Here is a 19,074-nt window from a genome sequence, read left to right as displayed (position 1 = left end):
CGCTGTCGTCTCTTATCTCCAAACGCCTCGAAGCCAGCCACGTATGTGCCATGTTTGGAACGAGGATTAGGTACTTCGTAAGTTCGTGTGCACCGCCTTCCGGCCCTAAAAATTCAGTCGAGAACCAAGTAGTGACTGCGCAGGCTGGGGTATGCAAACGCCACGTTTTGCACATGTTCAAACCATTTACGATCACCCGCTCGGAAAAGAAGAGTAAAGTAAAGCACATGATACTCTAAGCCGTAGGGTCCGGGCAGGATGATTGATAATTCGTAACACGAACAGCCGAACGAGATTTATTCTTGACTCAGGCTTGTGTCAATCATCGGTTATGAATACATAGATGGGAATACCGACCGTGAGAGTTGCGGGTGTGATTGAAAAAACGAATGCGGACGGTCCGCTCAAAAAAAAGAAAGTACTCGATGAGATTGGGTGTGTTTACAAACGTCCTTGTCCATACATGTAGATCCGTTTTCGGTACCTCCTTCGGAATAAGCCTGGGCAATACACGACGCACGACTCCTGAGTGGTCAGCAAACCACCACTACGGATCCGTGAAACACCTCCGAAGTTGACCAAAATAGTTTACGAGTATGTGCAAGGCTACTTAATGGACTAGGGAAGGCCCACAGGGGACACTAGTCCGAACGCTCAGTTTTGCAGGTTTACAAAGGACCTAGTCTATCACGCGAGCAAAAAGTCGGAGCCTTGGTGGTGACGAGTTCACAACCGAGTACCGCTTGTGGATACCATTTCAGGTGCTCGCTCAAGAAAGAAACCCCTGATGGCAGCTACTAGTTGACCGTGCCAACCTTGGCTTGTCTATCGAACTTGGAAACCTCGTTTCTTTTCAGCTGTGGACATTCTCGTTGCATGTGGTTCCATTATTGGCAATCAAGTCAACATGCCTGATCAGGAAACTGCTAGAAGTTCAACACAGTTGACATCTCAGTGTCAGTCAATGAGCTGGTATCCCGAGTACATGTGGAAAGGCCTGCGCGAGACAAGTTATGAACGATGGGAATTCTGGAACGCGTGTCTTGATGGATCAGATGAAATTTGATAGGACAGCCTTCGCTTCAGAGAAAGCTTTTAAAAGCACATATATATGTATAACAAATACCGTCTTCGCTCCCAGCACCTATATAGCAACGCTTCTCACGATTTAAAGAAAAGTAGTAATAGTAGTCTTTGCGCAGAGGGAATCATTGAAAGAATAGTCCAGAGTCCAGCTCATATGCACTATATTAGGCTTGAGGGGTATCAATCACATCCAAGGTCGTTGGAAAGTACACCCTAGCCACGTAGAAAGTGCAGCCTTGTGCCCAAATCGTGTTTGCTGAGTCGTAGTCCGGAGAATAGAAGACTTGGCGATTTGTATTTACTCTGGACGTTCGGTGAGATGTTGAGCCTTTTCCTGGTCCTCGACAGCAACTGCATGGCGGTCTCCCTGGGCCGGAAGAGAGCCCTCGGCGTTGTTGGAACTTGAGCTAGCATCGTTGCTGTTCTTGATCAGTTTTGAATGTTCCTCGATTCCATGGCGATGTTCTTGAGGCAGATCTGGGTCGACTCCATTCTGATCTTTGCTTGAAGGTGTCCAGGCGAGGTAATCACGTCGAACCTCAACATAATCGTAGGCGAATTCACCTAGTTGATCATCATCCATACCAAGAAGTTCAGCTTCCTCAGACGCTCTCAGGTGAAGGCCAGGAATGAAGTTGACGGCATAGGCAAGAATTGCGCTGACCACGAATGCGTAGGCGGAGCAGGCGACAATATAAGCGACCTGGATGTACAGTTGGCGATAGTTGCCGATAGGCCATCCACCGATTGCAGTGCCAGTTTCGGGGTTCTCGCCACCGGTATTGACACCATCAAGACCGACGATATAGTCGACACCAAGAAGTGCATTGAAAATTAACCCAACGATACCGGCGACACCGTGCTCAGCGAACACGTCCATGGAATCGTCGATTCTAATCCAAAACTTGACTGGGGAGAAAAGTTAGCATTGCGGTAGAAATAGTGGTGGTGACAAGCTTACTCTTGGTAGCAAAATTGCAAACAACACCGGTCGTGATACCGAGAGCCACACTTCCCCAGGTCTCGAGATAACCGGATGCTGGAGTAGCTGCGACCAATCCTGAAATGGTGCCTGAACACCATCCAACCATGGACCACTTTCGGGCCAGTCTGAAATCAAGAAGAACCCAGGTGGCGGCGGCAAAAGTGGCAGTCAAGTTGGAGTTCCAGCAAGCCATTACAGCTCTCAGATTTGCACCGAAAGATGAACCGCCGTTGAATCCGAGCCAGCCAAACCACAGGAAAACCGTACCAAGCAGAATGAAGGACACATTGTGAGGTCTGAAGTTGAGCATCATCTTCTCCTGTCGCTTTCCGAGGACCATTGAGTAGGCCAAAGCAGAGAGACCAGAGCCAATTTCGACAGGACCGCCGCCGGCATAATCCATGACGCCATATTTGTATGCCCAGCCATTGACATTCCACGCCCAGCATGCGATGGGATTGTAGACCAGAGTTGCCCACAGGAAAGTCCAGACGAGGAAAGGTAGGAGTCGGCCTCGCTCAGCGACAGCACCGGCAACGATAGCCGCAGTAACACAGCAAAACTGCATCTGTGGACAAGATTAGCTTATGGTAGCAAGAGGGTTGAGCCGGTTCCAATTACCTGGTAGAAGGAGTAAAGCAGGCCCGAAACAAGAGGCGAACCAGGACTGGGGGCTCCCAGTACATGCTTCAGACCAAAATGATGCAAATCACCAATAAAGCCGCTCGTTCCAGAAGCGGAGAAGGTGAGAGAATAGCCCCAAAAGTACCATTGAAAGTTGATCACACTGCCGGCAGCCATACAAGCCCACATCATGGACAGAGCGGACTTTCTGCGTGCGAGACCAGAGTAGAGGAATCCCAGACCCGGTACCATGATCAAGACGAGACATGAGGAGAGAATGATGTAGGCAGTGTCGCCGGATTGGTACCATTTGTTCAAATTTTCGGTTCCTGTAGAATTTGTGTTAGAGCATGTAGCCGTCACCGTGGATCAAGGAACATACTCGAATCACCACCGCTGTCCGAGTTGGTGGCGAGGGTGAAATCGGCTGGAGCGCCAGTCCAGTTGTAGGAGGCATATGAAGGGAGGTAGTCCGAGATTTCCGACATGGTGGAGGATGCTGTTGTTGTCGTACTGGCGAGGTCGCCGCTGCTTAAGATTTGAGGTGGTTACCACTCGGAGTCAAGCAAGACAGGCACGTGGAATGTCAATGCAGTCAAGAATGGATGTCTGTTTGACGTGGGTAGAAGGAAAGAGGGTTGTGAAATTCTTGTTAGGTAAAAAGAACAAGAACGACGAACGGGAATGAGAGAGAGAGAGGCGGAGTTCACAGGGGAGGGGAGAGGGATGAGGATCGAGGTATATCAAAGTCTTTTTCTCTCTCGGTCGCTAAGGCCGGAAACGAGTTGAGAAAAAGAAAGTGACGCTGAGACGTGTAAATGGATGCAAGGTGCAAATGGGAATTGGTCACTGGTCAGGGCGAAGTCGGAATGGGCATGGGCATGGGCGTCATAGTCAGCAGGTTGTCGGTTGAGCTGTGGACAAGAATCGGTAGACGATGGTGGTGATGAGCTAGAATCTCGAACCGTGTCATGTAACCAGGGTGGCGTGGATCAGTGGAGTCAATGTCAGTTGATTGTTTGGGGTGCTATTTTTCGGTGAGGTTGGTCCCAAAAGACAACAGAACATCTGTGCACTTTGGTTAGTCGGGAAGTTGGGGCCCACCAGAAAGAGGAAACGCCTTGTTTGGTGAACCTTGAGGTGGATGGATATTGGATGGAGCTGAAAGATGAGGTTCGAGGTCAACAAGCATGGGCATCGAACATAATGCCGAGCCCTGTGAGCTGCAGGCTGCAGCCGTAAGTGGTTCGGGCCAAGCTTGTTATCGAACAGAATTGCTTTTATTTTGGTGTCAGGTTAGAGAATGGAGCGAGATGTCTGGCATGCCCGGGGGCTGCCCTTTCCACATCTCCCGGCGCCGAGCCCGCCAAAAGTCTTGGCCGCTGGTTATCAAGCAACAAAAGCAATTGCAAATGTCGATTTCCAATGCTCCATGCGAGGAAGGAACGACTGTCACTGGACACGGCGGCTCTTGGCTATCAGGTTTGGCGTATGCTTGCCTCGGGGGTCGCTGATATTCCCTGATACTCAGAGAGCTTGACCTTTGCTGCGTGACGAGAGCCTGAGCCTCAAAACGTTGAGAATACCATCTGCACCAAACCACGGTTCATCGGAGGCATTGATCGCTCCAACACTCGGGCAGGTTCGCAGAAGGGGGATTTATGTCTCGTAATGCCAAGTCAGGCTTTATTCCTCAGCACGGGGTTTCTTATTCAAGGTGGCAGTTGTGTATCTTGAGAAATGAGGGTTTACTCATTTCATCGACGTTGGAAGAAGAAACCGATTGAGTCAAACCAATCAGCATAAGCAGCCTTATCTTTGGAGCATCGGTCAATCGGTGGATCTCTGAGGCTTCTTGGGGAGGATCGGGTGAGGTCGCCCGGGGGCGTCAGTGGTCGCCCGTGGTCGCCATTTCCCGGGCTCATGCAAGGGCCGTCTTAGCCTGACGCTATCGTTACGAATCGGCTGGCTGCATGAAGCATGCGACCAGCAAGACCCTCAATCTGCCCAAGTGCGTTAAACCCTGGTCACAGTCGACTCCATCCTTATCTTTGACACTTGGATCCAATCACCGTCTACCATGAGCACGTGAGCTCATTGGATCTCTCCTCGCCTATCCTGGAGAACACACATCCTTTTTGTCATGCAACAAAGCTCCTCGTCGCCTGGAGCCATGCACACTTCCCCGGCTAAATGGATGGTTCATGATCTGAAGCCTGGGGTTTACCAGTGTTTGCTTCTGCATACGAGCGACCTACCAACTGGCTTCTGAGCCCTGAACAGCTCACAAGACCCCTGATCAAACTGCCAGAAGCATGGTTGGTCTTGAATTCGAGAAAAGGAGAAGACCTTTTTTTTTTTTTCTTTCAAAGTCATCGCTGCTGAAAATTTTACTGGTAAGCGAGACAGGTGCATCTACAACTGTCTTCAAGAGACCAACCTTTCGATCTCTGTATGCCATGCTCTTCTTCATGGCTCCATCGAGATCCAGACCCTACCATCACGATTCACAAAGTCTTACTCCGTAAAACATGTACGGCAACGATGTCCGTCCAGCAATAATCGCAGGAACTACTGAACGCCATTCGCTTCAGGCCCTTATCTTTGACAATCCAGGCCAGTCTTTTCCACTAATGCTTAATCGGTGATCAGCCTGCATGCCTTATCTTACATGAGACTTGTCATGATGTCAAGCAACGTCAAGCGATCACAATCTCGTTTCTTAATCCTCGACAATGTGCCAATAGAATCTGAGCACCCTTAGCTCGAATGGACTCCAAAGGTCTCCAAGGGTGATCTCAAGAGATCGAAGATGGAAGGAGAACCCATCGGCATTTCAAGGTAGGCTAATAATGGGCACTGTACGATAACAAGTCAACCAAGGTATGGGACATGACTCTGTCTCCTCTCGTCGTCTCCTCATCGCGGAATGGGGAGCAACCCTTCTCTTCCAGACGATCAACCAGGAGCGGAGCGGAGACGACTAGGCCTCAGACCCCCAGCTCACGAGCCCACCGCCTCGAAGTCGGCGGAGCCCTGCCCCAGGTTTTTTTGTGTGTCCCAATCCAATGATCAGTCCCCGGATTCTTCCCTCTCCTCCCCCACCCTAAGCAAAAGCACACCAGCGATGTCGTGCTGCTGACCAACTCTGATGGACACCCACGGTCCAACCCCTGCAGAATGCAGCCTGATCGAAACAGGAACAGGCACAGGAACTCCCCCCTCCAAGCCAGCCAGCCAGGGACCGGGCCATTGCGACGGCCTTGCCTTCCCACGTGCTTTCAACCCCACCGGTTCAATCCGATCTCGAACCAAGAGATGACTGACTGAGCAGCCTCCCATTCCCAAAGCTCTATCCTTGCCCGTCATATGTCTCCCATGTCTGGATCAATGCTTGTGCCGTATCCTTGCCTTTGCCTTCGCGTTTGCCCAGCTCACCACTAATATAGTGCTCTTCCAAGGGCCACTACTCTCCAAATGAGTGTGACTGGCTCGGAGGAATCTGGAATGGTTCGATGCTGCAGCCTCGTTTCGTTTGTCTGTCCCCTGATCGACATTTCTCCCGCATCCACCCTGGACTACACATACATATCTAAATACTCATACTCGTATTTCTTCAAATACCATCCCTCGGTCCCTGTATTCTTTCTACAACCCGCAAGACCGGTCAATTGCACAAGCGGTGACGATTGGCGAATGATGTGCAAGCGAAGTGACTACCGAGAGAGACACTTTACGGATAGCGTATTATCTTGGTAGAAGCCAACCAACCATGGAACCGTGGTGGAAGACCCAGTGTTTGGAGGACAAATTACTTTATATGCTGCGACCAGATCAGGCCAGACGAGGACTACGTAGAGTAGCACTCAGTCAACTATGAGAGGCGTCTTTATACACAAGAAGAACAACAATGACGGAATCGGTCTTTCTTTTTTTTTCTCTTCAAAATGATTTCTTTCGTGATTCGAGTCTTATCTACTAGTAGTGATAATGATATCTAAGGGTGGTGGTACGGTGGTGATGGTGGTGGGGGGAAGGCTGCAACACCATCAAAGTGCAGCCTTTCATTGCAAGATCTTGCATTGCAGGTAATCGAACAAAAGTTTCGCTCAGTTTGTATTTCATTTCCCGTCAAAACTCCACTTTCCATTTGGGGGGCGTGTTTGTGTGAAACAGCATCGTCATGATTGTAAAAAAGAGGTCGGTCGCGCTTAAAACTTCTCCTCGGGCAGGGAGCCATACATGGTCTCGGTGATGATACCGGTGATTTCTGTGCAAAAGATGTGTTAGTCCAACTGTGTCATGAAAAGCAGGAGGAGATAATGGGAGAGTCTTACGGTATGGGTCGGCGTTGGAGGCGGGTCGTCGATCCTCGAAGTAGCCCTTGCCTTCCCGGGCGCAGGCGCGAGGAATACGGACTGACGAGCCACGGTTGGCAACACCCCAGGTGAATTTGTCGATGCTGGATGTCTCATGTGCACCAGTCATACGGTCGGCATTGCCTTCACCGTACACCTTGATGTGCTCCGCATGACGCTTCTCGAGCTTCTTCATCGCCTCTTCAATGTGTTTCATGCCACCTTCTGCACGCATCTCCTTGGAGGAAACGTTGGAGTGGAGACCAGCACCGTTCCAGTCACCGGGAATGGGCTTGGGAGCAAAGGAGACCTTGGCGCCGAATTCTTCAGCGATACGGTGTAGGAGCCATCGAGAGACCCAGAGTTCGTCACCCACTAGAAGAAGAAAAAATAGATCAGTAAAAAGTTGAGGGGGGTTGTAGGGAGTCCAAAACATACAGTTGATGCCCTCGCAAGGACCAACTTGGTATTCCCATTGAGCGGGCATCACTTCGGCGTTGGTGCCTGAGATGTTGATGCCGGCATACATGCATGCTTTGTGATGGGCCTCGACGATGTCACGGCAGTAGACACGGCCAGTGCCGACACCGCAGTAGTAAGGACCTTGAGGACCGGGGAAACCACCCTTTGGCCAGCCATATGGCCATCCATCAGGGCCGAGGAGAGTGTATTCTTGTTCTAGACCGAACCAGACTTCATGTGCAGCGTTTGCCTCCAACAGTCTTGCGGCCTCATGTCGGAAGTTGAATTTGTTGGGTGTCCCATCAGGATCCCAGGTCTCGCACATGACCAAGACGTTGTCACCGAGACGGATGGGATCGGGATACATGGCGACGGGGCGAATGTAGACATCGGAGTTGTCACCCGGGGCTTGGAGCGTGGAAGAACCATCAAAGTTCCACTCGGGGAGGTCATCGACGGATTTGGGAGCCTTGTCCAGGGTCTAGAAAATGCCAAGTTAGTCGGGAGTTCATCTGCAAGTCATATCAATTTGGATGTGTCAATTTGCCGCTAAGCCGTGAGCGCGGCAAATATTTTCGGTGGGCGTTGACGTCGTGCCGAGAGTTCGGCCAATCCCGCCGTGGCCATGACAGAAGAATGCGCGGCGGAGTGTCGGTGCTCCCAGTAGTGGCTCAATGGAGCCACTGCGCCCTTTAGCGCAGCCGTCTCAAAGGTTCGGCTGCAGGGCGTGGGATAAATTGGGAATCCATTCTCGTGTTACCACAGAGTAGTAAACACGATAATCGCATGCCACCCGTCGGGAAGCCACTGGTACTTTGACCGTATGATTGGGAGTGCGAGTAGGAGAAGATGGTGGTATGAGTGAGATGGAAAATGCAACAAGACTGCTTACCTTTGTCTTATTTCGAAGGCCATTGGTGCCATCAATCCAAATGTACTCAGCAAGAGCCTTTCCTCTTTGGTCCAATTTCATGTATTTTGCCAACTAGAGAAATCGAGTCAGATCCAGTTCCGCTGGCAAAGCGAAAGACTTTCCGAGAGACTTACATTGGAGGCATTTGAGACGATAGTCGATTCACCGACACCGGCGGCCTGCACAAGATCATTAGTTCCATTGTTCCTGGAGTCGCGTGCTGGGAGATAAGGCTCACCATGACGAAAGTGAGAAAGGTGGGGGAAGGGAGAGAGGGGTATGACGAATATTAGAATCAACGATACCGACTTTGTAGTTGAAGAAGGTATGAATGGATGGGGATGGGGATGGGGATGTCAATAAATGTATTGTCCAAGAGTGAGAGTGAGGATGATCAGAAAGGGACGAGCCTGGCCTTTTAAAAAAAAAGACAGAAGCAATAAATCAATGAGAGTTGAAGCAGAACAAAGGAAAGCCGTCCTAGAAGCTCCGATTGTGGATGTGGATTTGGATTGGTGGCAGGTGCAGGGATTCCCAATTCACCCCAACTTTCTTGTGCCACCCTTGTCACTTTGCTTTCTCTTAGCTGACCAGCCCACTCCCGGTGCGCGGCGGTGGGCTGCTGGGCTTCACTGCGCCTGAACAGCCACGCCCCAGAGTGTGGTAATCATAATAATGTTGAACGTCAAAGGGTCACTCTCGGCCCGTTCACTCTTCGTAGTCATTAACCGTGAATCCTACGTTTTCCGCAATTATCTTAGCCATCCGGGCCAATGCTCGCTTCAATATAAAACATCCAGATTCAAGTCGTGGGACAATTGATCCAGTGGTTGCTCCGCACGCCTAACCAGCCAACAGCTACTACTTGCAGGTGTGGTGAGGGGCGACCTGGCACCCAAGGCATTCAGGCGTTGTAGGAGCCAGAGGGGCCCTGGAGCGCACAGCATGGATAGTCAGCTCTTAGGCGGGACTGTTTAACTGAAACGCGAGCAAACAAATGCACTCCACCACTACCGCCTAAAACCAAGACTCAACATCCAAACGTGGGTGACGAGTACCGACGGACCAACTCAAGGATTCCACCCCTCCTTTCGAGCTAACTTATCCGATCCACTTGATGCCCCAGTCATGTTGAGATAAGACCATTTCGGTTGACTCGATCGAAATTCCTCATGGAATCCTTTGAATCATTCATTATTACCCGTACTGCCATCGTTTTCACCCAGCTCCAACTTCAGGCAAAGACAAATTGTGGAGAATAATACCAAATGGCAATAAGCCGTGCCGGGTGCCAGGTGCTGCTGCAGCTTGCAACCTGCACATAATGATCAGCTCGTGAACCAAGTGGTGTGATGACGTTTCCCATAGAGGCATCAAAGGCCACCCTCGTGTCTTGTGTGTGGTCGCCGCGCCAATTATATCTGCCTTGGAAGTTGCACGAGTACCGTGTCAAGAGTCTCGTGGTGATCATCTTGCCCAAGTTGATGACACCCGAGCTGACCTCGAACTTTTCACTCTCACTCGTGCACAGATTCCTACCGTTAGCTGTTTCGGGGACATGGCAAGGACCAAGTCTGGATGAGCCGTCGGAATTGCTTATGTCGCGCTATCTTCACACCGAGCTCAGACCTTCCCAGACACCCAGATTTAGACGTCTTTGTCGCCTTGAGACAAAAGTAGTATTCTCTTTTAGCCCCCCGGACGCACCTCGGCAAATGAATACCTAGGTAGGTAGCTCCATATGATAACTCATGTACCAAAAGCAATTCGATTCAAGTTCCGAGGCATTTACGAATATGAGAACTCAATTATGCTACTCTATGTCTGCTCAAAGATGTTGCTGATGGGGGTATCTCTAATAGTCTAAGGAAATGTAAAAAGCACACGCCTCGATCTCCCCTTCTTTGCTAGAGCTCAATCTGCGACCCTGCAGGGCCATCGGTAATCCCCCCGTTCCCGTACCAAATGCCACCCTATTGAGGATATTTGGTTTCCAATCCATATTCAATCATCAATTCCCATGGCCCGATCGAAACTTTCCCCAACTTTGATGGTGGCGTCACGGTGCTTCTTGCCGTTCATGGGTCTAAACTCTGTCTGCATCCCTGCCTCGGTTTTGATTCGTGGGCCTCGACCTTATCGTGCTGCTTCGATTGGCCAACTCCAGTCCACGACTAAAGGACATGACATGCCATGCCATGGAAATCTGCCACCCCTCAGCCAGAAACTTTTTTCTCCAATTCGGGAAGCGACTCTGAGTTGGGCTCGGGGCGAACAACGAAGGGCCGGCTCATAGCACAAACATCATTGTTGTCGACTTCGGAAAGGCCTCAAACTGCGGTCGGATCGTCTCTGAGATCGTGGTGCCCCTGCTTCGTAACAGAGAATCGCTTCAATTTGTTTGTGCACGCTGCTGTTGTTCGACCAGAGGACTTTGCTCACGTTGCCAATTCCACTTGGAACTGCGACTTTCTCTGGCGCGAGCTTCATTTACAAGTTCCGTCTCGATCGTCTTCCACTGCCTCAGTGCATGATCGCGCACATGGTTTAATTCTTTCTGCCGATCAGAAGATGGTGTCGCAGCACTATCTTGGTGCTCTTCTTTGAGCGTTTGAAAGTCTCGTTGTCCTTGCGCAATCCTTGCTCGTCGAATCCAACGATCTGTTTTCTCCGTGTCGCGAAACCGTCGCCGCATGCTTTTGTGGAATCCCGTAAAGGTATACGCGCCCAGTCCAAGAATCCCAGATGTTGGCTTCAAGATGAACCCCCCGACACCACGCGCCACTCCTTTGGGCAATCCGACGAGACCATGTTCCTGAACTTCGAGGTAGGGAAGTCGCACGAGGCCTGTCACACCATCGTAAATACCAAAAACAAATTCATTTCCTGCAGCTTTGGTACCAGAGCGGAATCCAGTGATTTTTTGAGGAGCAGGTCGGACGGTTTTGTCCCCGTATAACCGAGGCGCGTTGTGGAATCCCAGGGCTGTAGCATTGAATACCTTGACTGGCATCGAAATGATGGCTCGACTGGAACGACCAATTCCATGACTAACATCCTTGATGATGGTCACTGCAGCAGGTGGTGCATTGGATGATGTGCTCGTTACCCGAGTTAGCTCTGATGGTTCTTGTGACTTTCCTTTGGTTCGAGTCAGTGACAGTGGATGTTTGGATGGTTCAGCCTCGCCACTCAAGTTCATCTCTTGCTGTAGTCGTGCATGTTCCTTTCTCTGGATTTCGACGCTTGTTCCTCTGGTTGCGTATGCGATTCGCCCTGGGAGGAGGAGACCATCGGCCACAGATTTGTTCTTCTGCTTTTGGCGGCGTTTCTCGTAAGTTTTGAAGTCTCTTTTGGTGGTTTCATGCATCCGGCAGAGTTCTTTAAAGGCCTCATGGAATGCAGAGACAAACACGCCTCCAGCCCCTGTGATAGGTTCCCCAGGCCCCTGAAAATCGGTCCATTCTCGAATTCTTCTCAAGTGCAGATCTGACCACTGTACTTGCTTATTGTCCACCAATAGGTCGGCAGCGAGAGCAGATATCTGGTTGTCGGTGTGTCTCACTTTCCAGACCGCCACGCGATCTTTGAACACCTGACAACGCATTGCGTCCAGATCTAGCGCTCGATGGAACGAGTCGACCGCGTTCTCTGCGCCGTCCCCTTCTTCCTCGATGCTCTTTGCAATCGCTTCTGCATTGGTCTTGGCTTCTGGTTGCAAACACTCCTGGATTCCTGCAGCAAACTTGTCGCTGTTGAGCTTCTTCAAAGGGAGTGCCTCCTTCGCACCAGCACCCGCCTTGACCACCATTGCACTCCAAAATGGCTGATCTCCGAAAAATGGAACGATCAGTGTAGGCTTGCCATACCTTAGACCTGCCGCTGTCGTACCAGCCCCTCCGTGGTGGACAACAGCGTCGACTTTGGGAAATAACCAATCATGGGGGACATTATCTACCATGAAAATGTCGTCGGATTTATCCATGCCGTCACCCATCCCTCCCCACCCTCTGCTAATTATTGCTCGTACTCCTGCCTTGGTTACACCTTCAAAGATCATTTCAGTAAAAGCACGAGGGTCATCAATGCCGGAAATAGACCCAAAACCAATGTAAACGATCGATCGACTGTCGGAGCGTTCCAAGAACTTCGAAAGATCGTCTGGAGGGTGGTAGGAGGAAGCAAGGTCGAGAAAAACATAGCCTGCAATGTCAATCTCAGGACCCCAGTCGCGAGGCTTCGGTACAAGTCCAGGTGACCAGAGATAAGTCATGGGTACCTTGAGGCGAGACAGTTGACCGGGTGCCCACAAAGTGGACACAGGTTCCAAGCCTAGTGTCTGAGTACGAAATCGATTCACAAGGTCACCCAAACCCTGCCATGTCATCAGATCTACCAATGGGTAGCTCATGAAATTCGTGTAGCTCTGATCCACGTTGGAAGCCTTGATATTGGCCAGAGGATGTGGAAATGCTTGCGTGGGTGAGTAGGGAAAGGTGAAGACGAGGTGGAGTGGGATGCTTAGACGTTCCGCACAATGATAATGAGCGAACGATGGGGGATTGGCGATGATAGCATCAGCGACAAAGGGGGCATTTGCACCCATCAATCTCAAGTTAGCGGTGTCGGTTTCGTCGTCCGTCGCATTGATGCAGGCTCTCCAGAAGCCTTGGAACATTTGGTACATGGAGTCTCTTCGTCTTCCGATTTCCCCTGCCTTGACGGTTTCCAAGGAGGGCACTAGCCCGGGATTCTTGACCATAAATGCCATCAGCTCTGACGGATCGCCACCCACGGAAAAGAACTCAAGCCCAATCTCCTCTTGTATGAATTTCTTGAAGGTCGGATGAGTAGCAATCCTGACTCGATGGTGGTACTTGTCTCTCAGAATTTTTCCTATCTTCAGGAATGGCTGAATATCCCCACGGCTACCAATAACCATTATCACTATGTTCATACGGGGAACCACCAAGTTCGATTTGGCCTGGAGGAAGTCGGCCTTTGCCTGTTGAGAGGCCTTTTCTTCTTGCGCACTATGAGGCGTGAGGTGATTCTCAATGGTTGCCCCAAGGGCCTTTGCCAGATATCCACTGTTCGCTGTTTCATTGACAGAGATCCTCAGCCTTCCATCTCTAGCTATACGGCTAGAAGATTCAAAAAAGTCATTTCCAACCGTAAATCCCCGGTCCCGAGGATGTGTACGAACCCGGTTGAGCTGGGATTTCGAAAGGACATTGCTCTCTTGCTGAGTGTATGATCTATGAATTCTTGGTCCGGATTCATCTTCGGAGGACGAGTCGTCGCTGGAAACAGGTGTAGTATCATCGAATTTATTCGTTAACGCTGAGTAATGTGCTCGCAGAGGGGGGAGCTGCCTTGGTGCGACTGGTTGCACGAGGTCGGTTTGAAATTTCCGTGGAGCAGGGCGGGGTCGTTCCCGTTCTCCCTCAGATGTCGATTCGGGACTTGTGATATGCGGAAAGGGTTCCTCACGACTACCATCATTTCCTTCGTGCAGAGTGGCATCCGATTCAAGGCGCGCACTATCTTCGTCCCGTATGTTGGACTCAGGATAGGGAAAGGTTGTGGGTGGAGGCTCGACGTGTGCGGTGGCATCGTAGTCCACGGCTGAAGATACCACCGGAGAGATGGCCTGAGCCATCGGATCATAAGATTGAAGCGGAGAAGGTATGATATATTCGGGCTTTGACTGTGGCAGCAGAAGATGAAATTACTTCACCGCATTGTTCGTGATGGGGATGGCATCGATTGGTGCTCTGACTGAGCAGAGAGCAGGAGATGGGATATTGGTATGAGAATGCAGTCTGTAGATGGACACTGAATGCGTTTATGACCAAGTGGCACGGTATGTGAGAACGTAGAAGGATCCTCTGTGCAGGCAAAGGGAATAGCCGTGGTGAATGAGGATGGAGAAGGCAAGATGTCACATCTGTTGACGTAGTGCGTCATATCGAGTCCCTTTGGCTTCAGAGGCGCTGAGCTAATCACTGCCAATTCCCCCAGAAGACAGAGAAATTTCCCCTATTCCTGGACCCTAAACGGCACGAGTTTGTGGTGGCGGCCGACTCTTCCGGGGTTGTTCCTAGGCTTGCTTAGGCGCAAGATATCTCGGACGATGTACATCTCAACTACAAGGTACAAGGTATCGATTTCGCCCTTAAATCCACTGCGCAATGCAAGTGAGATAGAGAGTATAAGTATGAATCGATCTTATCAACAACGATAATTGTACCTAAGTAGGTATAGAACTGATTTGTGCTCTCATTCCTGAACCTCGGAAATTAAGTATCTTTGGCAAGGCGAACCTCACTAGACTGCTACCCTTGCGAGATGAAAGCACAAGCTGATCCGGCCGATCCGATCACCTGAAAAGAGGTTCGAGGGTTCTGTTACTCACAGTCGTTGTTCACACGGAGTCCGAGGTATCCGTACCCCGGTGCCTACTGTTCTAGCACCCTGGTTCTGCGGCATTGCATACTTGATAATGCTCACTTCAAGCACTGAGTAGTGGTACAAAGCCAACTACAGGAGTAATAATGTGAGGTCTGGGGTACCGAGTACCTGTCCTGTAAAACGTAATACTACTCCGTATAGGATTTGCCAACAACTATCCGTAGCTAGCCCCAAACCCCTGCATTTGGATCTGCTATTCCTACTCGGCTTTGGAGTCTGGAGGATCATCCTGTCAAGTACCCTAGATACCTTAATTAGTGTGATCTAACTTCGAAAAGACATCTCTAATTTCCCCTGTGAAGAGACTCTTAGTCACAAAGACCACCGTCGCGTGGGATATGAAAGCAAGAAGGTGAATGCTTGGGTAGTAATGTACAGGTATGCTATATAAAAATAATAGAAGGTTTCCTCATCATCGCTTCACATGTATCATCAAGCTACAAACCATGAGGAAGTGGAGTATGGCCTTGGAACTGGTCGCTGGAGAATACTCGGTACGAGGTATGTCAACTACCTACTGGAAGAGATTCCGTGTCTTGTGAGCGCTTGACCAGCGAAAGTCAGCTAAGGCGAAGCAATATGAGTTGATATGAGACGGGTGGATGCCCTCCCTCCTGAAGCCCGGATCCTTCCCGAAGACAAGATAGCGTCAAGAAAAACCCTTGAACCTGGTGAGAGGTCCAGTTTAGAACAAGGCCAAACCAAGTTGCAAGCAAATTAATGAATGTGTGAGACGCGCTGAATGCGTCACAGAAGCTAGCCAAGTATCTAGATATACAACAGGAGAAAGAGTCGTTCGCACCTCATCCCTCTCCCGCATCAAACACGGTCCTTGTAGACAGAGGCATTCCCTATCCGCTCGAGCGACGTCAGTGGTCCCCTGATACCTAAAACAGTTCACTCCGCCTCTGACCGGGCCGTAAAGGCTGGCGAAACGACCCTATCATGCCATGACGCTTCGACATCACCCCGTCATGAAAGAGGACAACCGACCATTCTTGCTGGCCTATGGCGTTATTCTTGTACCTGGGATGCCCGTACTCGGGACCTGCAGGCATCCAGGGTTTTGCTTGTGCACAGGTGCATGACAGCCAATCCATTACAATCCTGAGCTTGTCGAGGGCGTGCTCGTCTGTATGCTTACCACCACACTCGGTGCTTTCTTATAGCATGCCACGATTGCCATTCTCGATAGGTAGTGACTGTGCGTTTTCTGGTCTCCACAATCCCATGTCAACTTCTGTACGGTTCCTGCCTGGAACTTGTGAAGCCATATCCGACTCGAGACCACCGGTAGGACTGAGCTCACGCCTGCTTGTGTCTGCCCGTTGCAAATCAGTCATCCTGCAGTGGCCACATTTTGTATATTATCTGCAATCTGATCTCCTTTTTCTTCTTCAACCTCGTTCGCGCAGGCAGCCGTGTCATCATTTTCTTCTCCTCATTGCCCGTTGACCATCATCGAGCAGGCACTGGCCCTAATGTTGACCCTGCACCCAGGTACGTCTGACTGCGTACAGCCTTGCCGTGATTCCTTCTCTCATTCTTTGCTGTGAATAGGTGGCCGGAAATAGGTTCGCATTGCGGACCAGACGGAACATGGTCGCAATCACATCGTTCATCTCTTCTTCAGGTAAGGCTGTCCAAGTGACCTTGTGATCAGCCCATCGCGAATGTGGATGAGTTTGCATATACTCATTGTGGGCACTCCTGGCAAAGACTTTGAAATTTTCCCATCGTTGGTTGCTCAAGCCCAACCGGATCCGTAAGTCTTCGGGCCTGTCTCGTAGCCTTATTGGTGCCGTACTCATGTCCGCCATGTCGCAAGAATGTGGTCAAGAGGTCAGGAGGTCAGGAAAGTTGATGATACTGGGTTATGGTATTTACTGGCGATGAGGTATTCCACTGCTATTTTCTCCTCTGACTCGACAGCGCAAGACAATGATGAAGATGCCTTACAAAGTCACCTGTCGCCCTGCGAGCAGCCCTGCACTCGCTTTACTGAGCTAAATACCTACATGCCGACTACTGTGCAAACATGCAACTTGCAAGCACTGTTTCCAGGCCTGCCCTCCAATTGGACTATGTGAGACTGTTCCCCGCCGAAGAACAAGGAAGCCCTTCCTTAAGCGGAGTTCCAACGGTATCTAGTGGTCTCTGTTAGGCACGGATAGGTAGCGGGAAGCCGGGAGAAGCACCGGACGGCTTGCCCTGGTCAGCCCTGGTCAGCCCTGGTAAGCCCTGGAAAGCCTAGAACCGGCAGACTCGCCAATACCCGGCAGATGGACTGCCGGAAGTGCTGAAGGTTCCGGGGGGTGGCTCCAAAACTCGTAGGCCCGCACTACAACCCAGGGCCAATGGCCATGTTGGGTGGTCACTCCATACGCTGACGCCTGAGACCGACTCGGTCGACGCTGGTTTCATACAAGAACTGTTTCATCCTTGCGCCAGCCGTTTCCCTTCCACGCTGCTGGTTCGAGAATCCTCACACCCGAGCTTCTTCTCCTTCACAAAATGTTACAGAGACACCCTCGGGAAGGTCGTTTCCCGCCCTGGGGTACGAGTCCAGTCAACTCAAGTCAAGAACACGGAGCATGGCTCCCCAAGGTCTGTTCAAATTCCTCTGTTTGTTTGTGTTCATCCTTTTCATCCCTTCTCATCCACGTTGCTGTGCATCGCTGGCCTTCATCCTTTTCACTTAATACATCTTTTTAATTCAAGCGCTGTGATCTTGCTGGCAAGATCGATTTCCTTTCTCGCAACTTCTCGTCCGCAATCTCCCCGTTCTCCAGCTCGGATCAGAGTTCAATCTAAGTACGCGCTTCGGTGACTTTCGGTTCAAACATTACAGGCATTAAGAGGACCACTTTCATTCACCATGCTCACCAAGACCCTCATTTTATCATCAAGATACCCCACCGACCTCACACCACCAAATATCACTTCTCACCACCGCTGGCGCCGAACCTTCACCATCTCGTTACATGTCGGCAGCCTGTTGACTAGCTTGGTGGCGATATCACTCTTCGCAGCCGCCATTCCACGATGGAACGCCAATTTCTTCCACAACTCTGGACCCAACAAGGGAGACTGGACCGATGGTTTCGCCCTAGGACCTTTGACGTTCGCACTCCTCTACCACGCCGGCGTCCTGATCTATGATCAAGTGCAACAACGCCGACGCCAGACACCAGCTTTGCCGGCACTGTCCCAGCGGTCCCTCATCCTGCACACCACTGTGACAGTGCTCATCCTCGTCATCATGATCCCTGCCTTGTTCATTGCAGGCTATGGATCGCTATTCCGCTTCTGGAAACCTGCCGTTCGCACACAGTCTGGGATTCTGGTATGTAACATGCTCAACGTCTTTGCACGTGAATGTGAGCCAGTCCTATACACTGTTGGGAGCCTCCAGATCGGAGCCATCATCTGTGGCACTCTTCTCTGGGTCCTGCACTTCATGCTTCTACTCCTCTCCCTCCGAGACATGAGGCGACAACGTCTTGTCAAACAATTGCAAAAGGAGAAATTGGCCCAGTACGATACTGCATCCGAAAAGAGCGCAAGGTCTAACTCGAAGCGCCAACGGTCGTCTCCATCTTCATCCAGAGCCGGCTCACGATCAAACTCGCTTACCTCTGGTGAATCCAGGATTTCGGGCCAGCAGCAGCGGAACATCCCCACCATTCAGGCTCCTGCTCCAAGCCATACACGCCAAACCTCGTATGGAAAATAGCGGACTATTAGAGATCTCCTTGGTAACTTGATGAATACCCACGACATGAAACCCTAGCAGGCAAGATGCATAGACGAAGCCACTAGCCTGGCGGGACTTTATCCACCTTCTCGTGATATACGAGTACTATAGTATAGGAGAGGCAGAGTATGCCTCAATACAAGAGGAGAGATGAATTTTGCCCATCTCTCATGATCTAGCTTTGTATTTCATTACATTCGTCCTGAGACCGCCGGCCTCACGCTTTGACCTGCCGCTTCACTAGTTAACAGACTTACTAAAAGACTACAATAATGATACACTCGGTCTTCGAATCCTCTGTCCGAGGTAGACAGATTCCTCCAAGCTCGGTATCCACAATACATACCAACAATGACCATGGCATGAAAGCCCCTCGTCCCGTTCCTTAGGTACCAGCGAATGAATTAATTTTACA

At 50.6% G+C, this 19,074-nt stretch overlaps 4 protein-coding genes across 4 annotated transcripts; 1 reads left to right on the top strand and 3 right to left on the bottom strand.

Moving 5' to 3' along the window:
* Positions 1 to 1,384: 1,384 nt before the first annotated feature.
* LTR84_011036 (uncharacterized protein) lies at positions 1,385 to 3,183 on the bottom strand (the record flags this gene model as incomplete). The annotated part of the gene is made up of 4 exons (XM_064854569.1): positions 1,385 to 1,995; positions 2,048 to 2,639; positions 2,693 to 3,024; positions 3,078 to 3,183. 4 exons carry the CDS (start codon positions 3,181 to 3,183, stop codon positions 1,385 to 1,387), a joined length of 1,641 nt encoding a protein of 546 aa, XP_064709295.1.
* Positions 3,184 to 6,906: 3,723 nt separating this feature from the next.
* On the bottom strand, positions 6,907 to 8,669 carry LTR84_011035 (uncharacterized protein; the record flags this gene model as incomplete). The annotated part of the gene is made up of 6 exons (XM_064854568.1): positions 6,907 to 6,965; positions 7,033 to 7,428; positions 7,492 to 7,996; positions 8,408 to 8,500; positions 8,563 to 8,607; positions 8,667 to 8,669. The coding sequence occupies 6 exons, from the start codon at positions 8,667 to 8,669 to the stop codon at positions 6,907 to 6,909; spliced, it is 1,101 nt and encodes a 366-aa protein (XP_064709294.1).
* A 2,151-nt stretch (positions 8,670 to 10,820) lies between these two features.
* Positions 10,821 to 14,090, bottom strand: LTR84_011034 (uncharacterized protein; the record flags this gene model as incomplete). Its single annotated transcript, XM_064854567.1, has 1 exon — positions 10,821 to 14,090. One exon carries the CDS (start codon positions 14,088 to 14,090, stop codon positions 10,821 to 10,823), a length of 3,270 nt encoding a protein of 1,089 aa, XP_064709293.1.
* A 3,690-nt stretch (positions 14,091 to 17,780) lies between these two features.
* Positions 17,781 to 18,638, top strand: LTR84_011033 (uncharacterized protein; the record flags this gene model as incomplete). The annotated part of the gene is made up of 1 exon (XM_064854566.1): positions 17,781 to 18,638. The coding sequence occupies one exon, from the start codon at positions 17,781 to 17,783 to the stop codon at positions 18,636 to 18,638; it is 858 nt and encodes a 285-aa protein (XP_064709292.1).
* Positions 18,639 to 19,074: the final 436 nt, after the last annotated feature.

This window comes from Exophiala bonariae (assembly GCF_035927105.1).
Source record: "Exophiala bonariae strain CCFEE 5792 chromosome Unknown scaffold_5, whole genome shotgun sequence".
In the NCBI taxonomy this organism is placed as follows: Eukaryota; Fungi; Ascomycota; class Eurotiomycetes; order Chaetothyriales; family Herpotrichiellaceae; genus Exophiala; species Exophiala bonariae.
Note: the sequence above shows the minus strand (reverse complement) of the source record. Positions and strands in the feature narration are given on the sequence as shown.